Below are 13,746 nucleotides of genomic sequence, written 5' to 3'. Positions count from 1 at the left end.
AATGTTACATTCCCCTCTTCAATTAATGTGGATCTCACAATCCACCTCTTTGAGGACCAACGTCTTTGCTGGTACATCGCTCTATTTTTGCCTATGATACCATTTGTAACCGTCAAAATTCACCACTAGTAGATATTGTCCGCTTTTACTCGTTACGTATTGCTATCAGCCTTATAATTTTTAAAACACCCTTATAAAGAATGCTCTATTTCATTCTCCAACCGATGGGACAACCAGCAATCCAATCCCAACCTCTTGTGTGGCTGAGATAGAAAATGGGTTGATATGAAATTTGGTTGTACCCCATCTCTGCATGGCAAGCCAGAGATGTTCTTGGGATGAATAAAGCTAGTTATAGCAGTAAAGGATCAAGGTTGCAAATCCATAAATAATCATCGTTTCAATGATTTTCTCATCGCTTCCTCGAAAATAAATGGATTAACGACCGTCATCTAGCAATGTAATAGTAACATTATTCGAAGTAGAAGTCGATTTATGATCTAACAATGGATCAAAATCAGACAACACAAATCTATCCTCATAGAACCCAGGTTGTTTTGGGTGAATCAACTCCATGGTATCACTTTCTAACATGGAAAGCACAGATGACATAATGGGTCTATCTTTCGGGCGTCCTTGAACACATAAAAGTCCAATATTTATGTATTTTAGTGCTTCATGTTCTTGCATTTGATCACCCACCTCTCCATCAATTAACTCCAACGCTTTTTCTTCATTCCAAAGCTTCCATGCCTGATACACATGTTCACATGAGCAGTGCAAAAATCTAGTTTTTTCAACTAAGGGGTTGTTTCTCGGTACTTACATGTCCGAGAAGATTCAGTTGATGCTCGGAGTGAAAAAATCCTTTGTTCTTCTTGCTGCTAACTATTTCTAAAACCAAAACTCCAAAGCTATAAACATCGGATTTAAATGAAAAACAACCATCTATTGCATATTCCGGAGACATGTAGCCACTGCAAAGTGACAACGTTATGTCATATCATATCTTAAAATCTTAAAACATGAATCAAATACATGAGATTCGATCTTGTTACTTACTATGTCCCAACAACTCTTTGCGTTTTTGTTTCCATTTGATCTTCACCAAACATACGCGCAATGCCAAAGTCTGAAATTTTTGGCTTCATTTCACCATCTAATAAAATATTAGCCGCTTTAAGATCTCGATGAATTATTCGGAGTCTTGAATCTCGATGGAGATAAAGAAGTCCTCTAGCTATGCCAATTATGATATCCTTTTTCATTGTCCAGTTAAGTACCGAACGTCTTTGGTCATCTATTTGAATAATCTTAGTCGGTTAAAATCGAACCGTTCAAATCTACGACGATAAAAAGAAGAAAGATCGTCTGATACGAACCAAAAAGGAAGTAGTCCAAGCTTTTGTTTGGCATGTATTCATAAATAAGTAATGTTTCTTCCCTGTGGATGCAGAAACCAAGAAGCTTGACAAGGTTTCGATGTTGAAGCTGGGAAACGAATAGGACCTCATTTTTAAACTCCTGTTGCCCTTGATGGGAGCTTTCTGCTAGTTTCTTCACCGCAATTTCTTGCCCGGTTGGGAGTGTTCCCTGTAAATCAAAGCTATATGGAGTAATAAAAGAGAAGGAACATAGTAACCATGGTACGAAAAAGTAACAGCTCAAGCTCAAGCCCAGTTCAAACCCACCACTAACCAATATTGTTCGCTTTGGCCCGTTATGTATAGCCGTCAGCCTCACAATAAAATGCATTTGATAGAGAGAAGCACTTTCTTACCAGGAATGCTTCGTTCTCCTCTCCAACCGACGTAGGATATCACAAAAGCTTTTGATTTCAAAGCTTTCAAAATAATATATTTTGTTTGGTTTCATTGTTTAGAAAGCTATGGTCTAAGACGAATGGGATCGTGAGATCCCACCGAAACACTCAACGAGGACGCTGGGTCTCGTAAAATCCCACATCGATTGGGGAAGAGAACGAAACACTTTATAAGGGTGTGGAAACCTCTCCTAGCAGACACGTTATAAAAACATTGAGGGGAAGTTTAGAAGGAAAAGCGCAAAGATGACAATATCTGCTAGTGATGGACTTAAGCGGTTACACGGGTACCTTATAAACAGGTCCGAAACCTCCTTCTCCAATCTTATTGGAAATGGAGAAATTGTTCGTGGCTGCTTCAATCATCGCAATTGGCATCTCAAGTTCATTGTCATGAACTAGATCCTCAGTGATTGCAACTCCATTATCTGCCAATACTTAGAACATTTAAGAACAAAACTTATGCTGCAAGTGAACGAGGAGGAAAGCTTTACATACCTCTACCTCTTCTTCTTATACTCCTAATGATAAAACAGCTGATTAACGCGAAGAAGATCATTGCTGATATGGTACCCACAACCACCAGAACTGTACGCTTCCCAGTACTCGATTCTAAAATCGCAAACAATATCAATTTTTGTCGCAGCTGAAAAATGAAGAGAAGCCGCTAGAGTTCGTACCTAATTCTGAAGCGGCCACTCTCACAAAGAGGCCATCTCCAGTTCCAGGATCACGAACACGTCTAACATCAAGTAATCTGTCAAACCAGGTGACGCAGGTTGGGCCAACATTAGGAAGATCCAGTGTGCCATACGCCAAGCAAGAACAATCATTCAAGCATTCCTTCTCGCAATTTTGAATACCCACTTTGATTTTCACCAAGTTCCCTGTTGATTCTGGCAATTTTACATCGCTTATCTTCTTAAATCCCTCCCCTGCTCTGCAGGTTTTTTCATCCTTTCTCACGCACCCATCTGAGAAGTTTTGGGCAGATTTTTGTTCAAACCCATCTAAACAATCGCAATTTGCTAATAAAACAGAATTACAAAGACCAAAATTTCCACATAATTCGTAATCGTTGCAGCCTGATCCTTCAAACGTGTATAATTTCTTCCATGCTCTGTCCACGCCGCTCCACTCGGAGTGTATAACAAACCCACCTGGATCCAACACAGCTCTCCAAGGTTCACTATTCGGAGAATCATATGAATATGTTATCTCAAAAGAAGCATTATAGATGAAATTCGCTCTCTCAGAGCGAGCTCTGGCAAACCCATCACCAAACCATGGCCCCCCCCTGAAAATCGTCTTGTTTCCTTTACGAACAACAAGTTCAGGAAGCCCATCTATGTTAACGCCATAACTGAGTTCTCCAGACGACAAATCGCTTGGATTTTTCCTTGATATTAGCTTTCGGTTCAACCCCGACTTGGAGTCCCACCCGAGCTTCATGCCTGATAACAGAGTATCAAAGGGATAATCGAAACTCTGCCACGCGTAATCTTCAGACCCTGAATTTGAATCTCTCAGCACCAAATTACCTGAATCCAAAAGCTGCGCAACAGGATCTTGAACTGATACAATCGGATTATTCGAAGTCCAAAAAGCTGACCCTGTTTGATTGACTAGAATTAAGTTTCCATCGCCATTCAATTTTAGAGTGGCAGAGGAGTTTACAATTGGGTTGTCTCTGTTCGCCACCCAAACGACAACGTCAGGAATTTCCTTGTACCATATTCCTAAATACTTGAAATTGGAGGGCTTTGGGTCAGTGAAGAACCCCAATTCAAACTTGTTGCCGGCTGAGACAATTACTTGGGTGTCGTTAATGGACTGTCCTGCTTTCAAGATGTCGACTGCAATTGATTGTCCAAAAAACAGAGATAAGAACAGAGGTATCAAACAGAGCAAAGACAAATGGTTGCGCCTGAAGTTGGTCGCCATTTTTTGTTTTCTTGCATCCAGGGCTAGACTGTCGGGAGCCGCATTTTTTCTCTTACAATTCCCCAGAGAGATTATTGATTCAGTCATGTAACGGTACATGAATAGGCATTGACCTAACCAATCTTTTAATAAATTTTAGAAATATATTTATTACTACTACCATCATTTAACTCATTAAAATAAAAATAAAAATAAAAAAAATTACTAATTATTATGTATATTTTATAATTTAAATAACAACTTATTTATATGTTTTGATTTGGATTCTTAATGAGTCAACACGCCTGATGTATTTTTTATTATGAATATGATAGACCTAAAGAGATTGTGATGTGTCGTGTACAAGAATTGTTTAAGTTGACATCTCTACCATTTCAGTAACCATTTTAAATATTTATTAATTATTTTATAATTTCTTCTTTTCAATATTTAAAATTTTTGAATTTTAAAAATAAAATTATAAACTACTTATTTTAGTTTTTAAAATTTAACATATTAAAAAAAAAAAAAAGTAGGTGGCAAAATATAAAATTATGATGAAATAAAAAAAAATCATATAGTTATTTAATAATATCTTAATAGGAGATCATATAAAATATATATCTGAATTTAGTTATTTATTTATATCAAAGTCAATTATAGATCAAAGAAAAATTGTAGTATTCTTGAATTAATTGACCGTATGGGTTATTAAATTATTCAATAAAATATTAAATTGTGATCGGTTTGCATATAAATTTTTTAAGCATCAACACAACATTTTAAATTAAACAAAAATAAATAAATAATAAAGTCACATCCATCAAATGAGGTAATTATGATCATGTTTTTCGAACAAGTTTCAAGATGATTTTGTTCGAATCTCTCGATACGAATCTCAATTTGGTTGCTGCTACTAAATCCAGGTTGTTTTGGCATCGGAAAATCAGTAATCTCATTGTGAAGCATTGAAAGAATTGTCGTTATATTTGATATGTCGTTTGCAAATTCTTGAACACACAAGAGCCCCACATGAATACACCTCAAAATCTCTGCTTCATGATGCAGTTTAGACATTGTTTGATCAATCAAAGCAACTACATTAGCCTCTAACCATAACTTCCATGCCTAAATAGACACGAGAAAGGTATCAAATGATGTTAATAGAGGAATAATGTGCAAATCTTACAAATTTGATGGATAAACCCTTACAAATTTTAGAAGGCTCAAGGCATGTTCGTTTTGATAAAAACTTGTGTTCTTTCTTCCGATGATAATTTCAAGCAACAAGACTTCAAAACTAAACATATCTGATTTCTATGAGAATTGTTCATTCAAAACATATTTCGGAGACATATAGCCACTAAGATTATGGTAAAAAAAAAAAAAAAAATTGTTAGTCTTTGTGCTAGAATTTGGACACTATACATAAATATAACTCACGGTAGGAATGATTGTTAGTCGTGAATCCCTATGAAGATATAAGAGCCCTCGATTAAATTTTTTTTGGCCAATCTAAAACCCTTCCTTTAGTTGAATTTGCATATTGTTTTCGAAAGAGATCATTAAAAAGAATAGATGAAGAACACAAAAGGGTGTGAAGTTATATTTGCAAGCCAACCAAAAATGATTGAATCTAAGCATCCTTTCTTCTTCCTCCACGCAACACCCAAAGAGCTGCACAAGATTTCTATGTTGTAGTTTCGAGATCACCATTACTTCATTTGTAAACTCTTCAAGCCCTTGTCCTGAGGTCCTGGAAAGCCTCTTTACTGCTATTTCTTGTCCATCTACCAGCTTCCCCCGTAGCAAATGATGCCAAATTTTCATCATCTTTCTTCAACGAAAAGAAAGGAACATACAGGAAGAACTATTCCACCTTGTAAACTGGCCCAAACCCACCCTGACCAAGCTTGTTGTTGAAATGGAAGTGGTTTGTTGCAGTGGCTAGCTTCTCAAAATCAAATAGAGGCAGCTCCTGGAGCTTCACTTGGTTCACTTTCTCATGCTTCATCTCACCACTGTTCATCAAGAACTTCCTCTGCCCTTTCCTTTTTTGCCTTTGCATTTGCACTTTTCCTGTTCCCATTTTGTAATTTCAGTAACATAATTTCATACGAGGTTATAACACTCCAAACGCGTCTACTAAGGAGAGATTTTTACACTCTTTTAAATTATGTTTAGTTCTATTCTCTAACGGAGGTGGAATATATAAGGCCAGACATTAGGAAATGTGTGAGCGAGGACACCGGTCCAAAGGTGGATTGTGAAATCTACATTGGTTGTATGGGGATCGAAATGTTCCTGACAAAGACAATATCTACTGACGATAATTCTAATTCTATACTTACCTAAGCAATCTATGCAGCAGATAAGTATAAAGGTTCCTGCTACCACGGAAGCTACGATGACTGCTTTGATGACTGCTTTCATGTCTTTGGTGGTTCCACTTTCATCTGTAATAGAACAAATTAAAGAAGAAGATACCATAAGTACGAGATTTAAACTGACACTTATGGAAGGAAATGAGTTCATACTAGCTATGTCTGAAAACGCCACACGAACATAAATGTCGGCTCCACCATTCTTGAACTCTTGAATGTCAATCAAATCGCCTCTCCATATCATGCACCCAATCCCTGTTCTATAAGCATAAGCAGAACAAGAACAGTTCCCAAGCACTGGACCCCGCAATCATCTTCCGAAGCAACAACCCAAGCTGCAAAATCTGGAACTTTAATCATTCCCACCTTCAAAAACCCATCTTGATCTGTTCCCATTTCAACACTGATGTTCTTCTTCCCGCACTCCAATGGCGAATTCCTCACACACCCACTTCTCCAATTTCCTCTGTTCCATTCCTCTTCGTTCTCTGGCTTAAACCCCCTCAAACAGCTGCAAATTGGGGATTTTTGTGAATTACAGACTCCAAGTGCCCCACAGGCGCCATAGATATCACACTCTGTTTCCGGAGCTAACCAAGCGATCTTCCATTTCTGGTCCTCGATACCCCAATGTTTCTCTTCCAAAGCCCCACTCGGGTTCAAGTAGTAGAAGTATAACTGAGCTTCGTTTGCATTGGCAATGGAGAGAGTATGTTTTGTTTTCGATTATCAGATTACCTCCATAAAGATCGTCTGTGTTCATGCCGGGTATTCCAATGAAAACTTGGCCGTCCCATGGACCGGACCTCCAATACGTGCGGTTGTTCTTCCAAATTAGAACTCAGGGATCGTCAGAGGGTCGATTCCAAAGGAGAAATCTCCTGAAGATGGATCAGAAGGGATTTTCCACGAAACGATTTCTACTTTCTCGTTTGTGATTGAATTGGTCATGAATTTCATCATTGGCAAGAATTTGTCTGATGGGTCTTTGAAACTCTCCCATATGATGGACCCTGAAGCAGAGTCTTGTAGAATAAGGTTCCCAGAATCAAGAAGCCGAGCGGTTGATTTCACTACAGCGTTAGAAACATTAGAATTCCAAAGAGTTTTGTTATGCGCATCTAAAACGACGAGATTTCCATCATTGGATACGGCAAAAACCCCGGATTTGTTTTTGAGAGGGTTGTCTCTGTTAGCTACCCAGAAGATGGTTCGTACAGGCACACGTTTATCCCAAATTCCGACGTAGCGATTGGTGGAATTGAGAGGGCTGAAGAAACCCATTTCGAAGAAACCACGATTGGACAGTATAGTTTCTGGGTCTTTGAGGAATTGTGTGGATGTGATCGTATCTATGCAGCAGGAAAATTTGAAAACAGAGCAAAGGAGAAGAAGGATTAATGGCGTGGAGTTGGTGATGGGTTTCATGATTGGTGGAGTTTATCGTTGCCGGTGAGGATGAAACTTTTGATTGTATTGGAAACAAGGTGGGAAGAAGCAGGCCTATGGTGTTCATCACGTCGAAATTTCAAAGGCGATTTATTATTCAATTGGTTTCAGTGGACAGAACAGAGAGAAGTAATGATTTTTGTAGTGTTTTAGTTGATCAAATTTCAAAGTGGGCTCAGTTCTTCTCAATACAATATTATATTATTGGCTCCAATTTTCTTTGTCACGCCGGTAAACGCAGACGCCATTGCTGAAGAAATTGAGTCCTTTCAGCCTAAATCTATGTTCCATCAAAGATCCTGCAACTATAATTTCCAATGCCACTTGATTCGAGTTGGGCTTCTTTGCACCTCTCAACTCCACCAAGCGATACGTCAGAATTTGGTTCAAGAAACAAATTTATGTACTAACTAGTTATATAGGTTGACGCAATATCTACTGCTCAAACTAAAAATAAGTTATACTAAATTCTAACATAGGTGGCAACCCTCTCAAGAATTCTAATGGATCTGCAACCAACACGAATGCCCGCCTTTTAGATTCTGGTAATCTGATTTTGGAAGATGTTGTTTTCGGTTTTATAAGTAATATTTAGTTCCTCTTTTCAATTAACGGGTAATCTCACACTCGACTTTCTTGGGATCATTGTCTTTACTATCATACTGCTCGATGTCTGACTCTGATATCGTTTGTAGTTGCTCAAGTCAAGCCCACTGCCAAAGCAAGAAGAGGAATGGAATGGAGGAAATCGGAGTGGTGGGTGTATGAGAAATATGTCACTGCAGTGTGTAAGAAATCGAGCATTGACACTAAGTACTATTGAGGAAAATGGATTTTTGCATTTGGAAATTGTTAAGGTGTCATTTTATGCAGAATGGTCCAATGCTTCTGTAAGACACGAGCCTTAATGGAAAGTTTAAAATCCAATTTTAGATTTAAATTCGAACTCTCGAGATTTTATTGAACGTTTTAGAGACCAAAATACTAAGAGAAAAATGATTAGGAGTAAAAGAAGAACTCAATAAAAATAAAAATAAAAAATGATAGAAAATTAGGAGGATGGTCAAGTTCAATCATGGAGGGTAATTTGGTCATTATACCCTCCTTCTGGTAACATAGGATTAAAAGAAGAAGAATAAAAATAAAGGGAAAAAGGAAGAGAAGGAAAAATGGCGGAAAAGAAAAAAAGAATAGAAATTAATTCTAGAAGGAGAAGGAAAGTTCTAGAGAGAGAGAGAGGGAAAGCATCGAGGGAGTAAGGTAACCGCCGGCCACGAGAAGTCCGGTTCCGGTCGAACCTTCTTCATGAAATCTTCACAGAATCAGGGGAGAACAACTCTCAAATCGTCCAAATCCGTCAAGGATTCAAGAAAATCCGTAGGTAAGTTCTCCAAGGATTGTTTACAAAGTTTCCTCAGATCTGTTAGAAATATTGAGAGCTAGATTCCAAAATTTGAATATGTTAATTTAGAAAAGATTGTCGTTCATAATTTGTGAAGGGAGCCTTGATGGATTTGGAAAAGAGTTGTTCCAGCTTTGAATTGATGTGAGTATTGATATCTCTTGTCAACTTTGGATTGAGTTTATTATCAATGTGGTTAGAAATAAATTACAAGAAAAATAGCTATATGTAGATGAGTATGTAATCTTCAAATCTCTTGAAGGAATCATTTTAATCCGAATCATATAGAAAGAAATACGAAAATGCAAAGAAAATAGGAAATAATCGATTTTCTAGAAAATCGCAGAGATGTGAGGAAGAAGGCGGAGTGATGAGGAAGAAGGCGGAGTGATGCGTTTCAGGCAAAGAGAGGGCCGCGCGTTGTCGGAATGGTCGACACGTGTCCGGCGTGTATTGGCGGAGAAATTCAACGAAATGCTTCGCGTCGGGCAGGATACGAACGCCGGCAGCCGCTACTCGAGTCCGCGACCCGATGGCCCGCGCGCAACCCGGATCACCGACCCGGCTTCGCGTTGCCATGCGTCAGCGTAAAAGAATTCGGATTTCCAGCGCGTTCTTTCCGGTTTCGAACCGACGACCTCGACCTCGGCTGACCGTTCAGCGGGCGCCACGCGGCATTACCTCAGCGCGCGTCTTCCCTCCCTCATGCGCGTCCGTACACGCGCGTGGCTTTGCGCGTGTAACACATTTCCAGACGCGTGTGAGCGCGTGAGGTGCCGTTTTCAGCCCGTTCAACGTCTGTTTTTCCTGAATTTCCTCCCGATTCCAACTCTAACCCTATTTCTAATATGAAATAGGACTTAATAGAGAAAATTAGTACTTTGTAGACACAGTATTCGAGTAAAAGCGCTAAACGAAGAACACGCGTCAATCAGGTAAGTCATCATACGGAACTTTAGAAAGAAATACTTGTAGGAATCACTTGGTTATACATGCATGTTAGTTTAATTACCTTAGGTGGTAACTTTCCATGATTGAATGATTGAATGTATGTAACTTGGTTGTTAAGAGTATGGATGTATTATGTGAAGTATTTTGAGAATTATCTGATGTGTTGCAATTATGTTTTTAAGCTTTCGCTTCATATGTATATGTTTAATTCATACTGAAAGGAGGATGGGAACTTACGAATTTTGCGCTCTGGGAGATGATGGATGTTATTGCCCCCTTGAGCATGTATGTTTACTTTGCATGAATTATGTATGATGATGTTGGATGATAGTTGTGTGCACACTGAGTTAATTTCCATGACCCACATTTATGATAAAGTCTAGGGATTTATGGTCAGAGCGACAAGTCACCAAGGAATAGACTTAACCTTTCCCTAGTAGTCTAACAGACCATCACGACATACGATGCACCTCTAGAGTACTCTTAGGCTACTTGTGTGTGTTGTGCGCCGAAAGCGGAACAAAGGTACTCACAACACCAATGAACGATTTTACACAAAGAGGCACTAAGATATTTACGTGGTTCGGAGAGAAGTTCCCCTACATCCACGAACCAATCACTAATAAACCAAAGCATTACAAGTGAATATCTCACTATCACACTACAAAGACTCAGAACACATGTCACTCAACAAATACAATGTGACTCCGAAAGCTCTCCCAAATTCCGATACCCAATTCTGATATCAAATCCCGATATATAACCCTGGTGTGACTAAATCTAATTCAAATAACCAAATCAAATCTAATTCAAATAACCAAATCAAATCTAATTCAAATAACCAAATCAAATATAATCCAAAAACCAAATCAAATCAAAACTTATGACAATTTACAACAATCTCCACCTTGTCATAAGATCTCCAAATCAAATCAAAACATAGTGACAATTTACAACAATCTCCACCTTGTCATAAGATCTCCAAGTTGATAACTGAGTTGGTTGCTACCACCTCAAGCCTCAATACGTAAGTTGGGAACTCCATCAATTATAGAGAAAGCATATGCTATCGTATCATCAAACCTTGCAGGTTTTCGAATTACCCTTCGTGGTCTATTCTTGGCGATAGACTCAGGTTCCTCCACTCTTTCATTTACAAGGCTTTGCTCCTCCAGACTTTGCTCTTTCTGTTCTAAGACATCAAAGTTATTATTTACCTGGTCAATAGGTTCTTCAGTAGGAGCAACCACATCAGGAGAGAACACCACCTTCTCCACCTGCTTCAATGCCTCGTCATTATTTTCAATTTTCTGCAAAAATATTCCAGACTCATCGAATGTCACATCTCGACTATTAACAATCTTACTTGTTTCTGGACACCATAACCTATAGCCCTTCACACCTTTGCTAAAGCCCATAAACTTGGCTTTTTTTGCTCTAGGATCCAGCTTTGAGTCTGTCACATGATAATAAGCAGGACACCCAAACACATGTAATTTATCATAATCACTAACAGGACTACCTGACCATACCTCAAGCGGAGTTCTCCCACCGTTTCCAGAAACAGGTAAACGATTCACCAAGTGAACTGCATAACTGAGAGCCTCAGCCCAAAATGCCTTACTCAATCCTGCTTGAGACAATATGCATCGAACCTTCTCTATTAATGTCTGGTTCATTCTCTCAGCAACTCCATTTTGTTGTGGCTTACCAGGAACAGTGAAGTGTCGAACGATCCCTTCATACCTCAAGCGGAGTTCTCCCACCGTTTCCAGAAACAGGTAAACGATTCACCAAGTGAACTGCATAACTGAGAGCCTCAGCCCAAAATGCCTTACTCAATCCTGCTTGAGACAATATGCATCGAACCTTCTCTATTAATGTCTGGTTCATTCTCTCAGCAACTCCATTTTGTTGTGGCTTACCAGGAACAGTGAAGTGTCGAACGATCCCTTCATCTCGGCATACTTTAAGGAATGGATCATAAGTATATTCTCCCCCGTTGTCTGATCTCAGCCTTTTGATTTTCTTGTCCGTCTGATTCTCTACCATTTTCTTCCACTCTAGGAAGATTTGGAGAACCTCGTTTTTGTGCCTCATGGGATACATCCAAACTCTCTTCGAGTAGTCATCAATAAAGGTGACGAACCACCTCTTTCCTCCCAATGAGACATTCTTTGTGGGACCCCATACATCAGTGTGAACATAATCCAAAATGCCCTTTGTTTGGTGTATAGCTGTACCAAACTTCACATTTTTGTGTTTGCCAAATATACAATGTTCACAGAAATCAATTCTTCCAGTTGTGGCACCCTTAAGAACTCCTTGGTTCACCAGTGTCTGAAGCGCCTTCTCACCAGCATGCCTGAGTCGCATGTGCCATAATTTCGATATGTCTTGTTCTTTCGAACTTGCCACAGCAGCATGCCCAATTATTGTGGTTCCGTTGAGGTAGTATATGCTACCTCTTCTAGTTCCTGTAATTGCCACCAAAGCTCCACGAGCTACTTTCAAATTCCCTCCTTCCAAAATGATGCGATAACCACTCGCATCCAAAACGCCAAGTGAAATCAAATTTTTCTTCAAGTCAGGGACATACCTCACATCTTTGAGTTTTCGTATAACCCCGTCAAACATCTTGATTTGTACTGAGCCGATTCCCATTATCTTACAAGTACTATCATTTCCCATATAGACAACTCCACCATTGAACTCCTTGAAGTCCAAAAACATCTCTTTGTTGGGACACATATGATAGGAACACCCAGAATCAAGAATCCATTCACTGGTTTGGCTGACTGATAGGGAGATTGTCAAGGCATCATCTGTATCAGTGTCGTCATCTCTAACCACATTGGACTTCGACCCCTTCTCTTTTAAGATCGAACAATCTTTTTTCCAATGGCCTTTCTGTCGACAATATGCACACTCATTTTTATCAAGTTTTCTCCAATTATCAGATCTACCTCTCGACTTTAGTCGAGGCTCTCCACATTCGTTCTTTTTCCAATTGGAAGTCCTTCCATGAGCAGTGAGAACATTTGAGCTAGAGCTTTGATACGTCTCCTTTTCCTTCTTTCGCATCTCATTGTTTATTAAGGCATTTGAAACATCTTCAAAATCAATATTAGTGATTCCATGTAGTAGGGTCGTTACTACAAACTCGTAGGATTCCGGCAAGGAGTTTAATAACAACAACGCTTTGTCCTCGTCATCAATCTTAACATCAAGATTGAGCAAATCAGTGATGATTTTGTTAAAATCATCCAAATGCTCAGCCATTGAGATGCCTTCCTTGTAATCAAAACGGAAGAGTTTCTTCTTCAAATAGAGTTTATTTTCCACACTCTTCTTCATATATTTCGCTTCAAGCTTGTCCCATAATTCTTTCGCCATGGTAACCTTCATAAATGGATATTTCTGATCCTTGCCAAGACAGGATCGAATAATTCCACAGGCTTGCCGATTTAATTTCGTCCATTCTGCTTCTGTCATGTCTTCAGGCATTTCCTCTTGGAAAGAGACATCGAGGTCTTGCATGACCAATAAATCGCTGACTTCGCCTCGCCAAACACCAAAATTATTGGTTCCATCAAATTTTTCTACTTCGAGATTGGAACTCCACACTCTCGATCCACGTCGTGATGGTTCTGCCATTTGCAATAATTAATCCGAATGAAACTCAAAAACCCAATTCTTGAAAATTGATTTTCAAGAGAATAAATACGATTGTGAGCACGTCTAATGGTCGATGAGGCCCAAGCTTTCACAATACCCCAAAATACCACAACTTGGCTCTGATACCACTTGTTGTG

The 13,746-nt window shown here is 39.0% G+C and overlaps 2 protein-coding genes, 1 long non-coding RNA gene and 1 pseudogene across 4 annotated transcripts; 1 reads left to right on the top strand and 3 right to left on the bottom strand.

Moving 5' to 3' along the window:
- Positions 1 to 415: 415 nt before the first annotated feature.
- LOC111495419 (G-type lectin S-receptor-like serine/threonine-protein kinase At4g27290) lies at positions 416 to 3,842 on the bottom strand. Of its 2 annotated transcripts, none has more exons than XM_023145459.1 (7): positions 2,503 to 3,842; positions 2,321 to 2,434; positions 2,114 to 2,250; positions 1,383 to 1,593; positions 1,063 to 1,300; positions 827 to 977; positions 416 to 753 (listed from the first exon to the last, which is right to left on the bottom strand). In XM_023145459.1, exons 1-7 carry the CDS (start codon positions 3,764 to 3,766, stop codon positions 439 to 441), a joined length of 2,430 nt encoding a protein of 809 aa, XP_023001227.1. In that variant the 5' UTR covers positions 3,767 to 3,842; the 3' UTR covers positions 416 to 438. The 2 variants fall into 2 exon arrangements, with proteins under 2 accessions (XP_023001227.1, XP_023001228.1); XM_023145460.1 differs by having other exon boundaries at positions 2,327 to 2,434.
- A 729-nt stretch (positions 3,843 to 4,571) lies between these two features.
- LOC111495437 lies at positions 4,572 to 7,993 on the bottom strand (annotated as a pseudogene).
- A 762-nt stretch (positions 7,994 to 8,755) lies between these two features.
- Positions 8,756 to 10,075, top strand: LOC111495491. Its single transcript, XR_002720308.1, has 3 exons — positions 8,756 to 8,959; positions 9,078 to 9,124; positions 9,327 to 10,075. It is a non-coding gene; the product is annotated as an uncharacterized LOC111495491 (long non-coding RNA).
- An 821-nt stretch (positions 10,076 to 10,896) lies between these two features.
- Positions 10,897 to 11,934, bottom strand: LOC111495478. Its single transcript, XM_023145542.1, has 4 exons — positions 11,857 to 11,934; positions 11,464 to 11,642; positions 11,334 to 11,387; positions 10,897 to 11,241 (listed from the first exon to the last, which is right to left on the bottom strand). Exons 2-4 carry the CDS (start codon positions 11,608 to 11,610, stop codon positions 10,945 to 10,947), a joined length of 498 nt encoding a protein of 165 aa, XP_023001310.1. The 5' UTR covers positions 11,611 to 11,642; positions 11,857 to 11,934; the 3' UTR covers positions 10,897 to 10,944.
- Positions 11,935 to 13,746: the final 1,812 nt, after the last annotated feature.

This window comes from Cucurbita maxima, unplaced genomic scaffold (assembly GCF_002738345.1).
Source record: "Cucurbita maxima cultivar Rimu unplaced genomic scaffold, Cmax_1.0 Cma_Scf00021, whole genome shotgun sequence".
In the NCBI taxonomy this organism is placed as follows: Eukaryota; Viridiplantae; Streptophyta; class Magnoliopsida; order Cucurbitales; family Cucurbitaceae; genus Cucurbita; species Cucurbita maxima.
Note: the sequence above shows the minus strand (reverse complement) of the source record. Positions and strands in the feature narration are given on the sequence as shown.

Excerpts from the sequence above, each read along its gene's own strand:
- LOC111495478 (XM_023145542.1), bottom strand. The coding sequence starts at position 11,610 with ATGAACCAGACATTAATAGAGAAGGTTCGATGCATATTGTCTCAAGCA. Across the intron at positions 11,388-11,463 it reads GTGGGAGAACTCCGCTTGAG|ACTCAAAGCTGGATCCTAGA; the intron begins GTATGGTCAGGT and ends ATCATGTGACAG. Across the intron at positions 11,242-11,333 it reads GTTTATGGGCTTTAGCAAAG|AAAATTGAAAATAATGACGA; the intron begins GTGTGAAGGGCT and ends ATATTTTTGCAG.
- LOC111495419 (XM_023145459.1), bottom strand. The coding sequence starts at position 3,766 with ATGGCGACCAACTTCAGGCGCAACCATTTGTCTTTGCTCTGTTTGATA. Across the intron at positions 2,435-2,502 it reads AGTGGCCGCTTCAGAATTAG|AATCGAGTACTGGGAAGCGT; the intron begins GTACGAACTCTA and ends TTGCGATTTTAG. Across the intron at positions 2,251-2,320 it reads TATAAGAAGAAGAGGTAGAG|ATAATGGAGTTGCAATCACT; the intron begins GTATGTAAAGCT and ends AAGTATTGGCAG.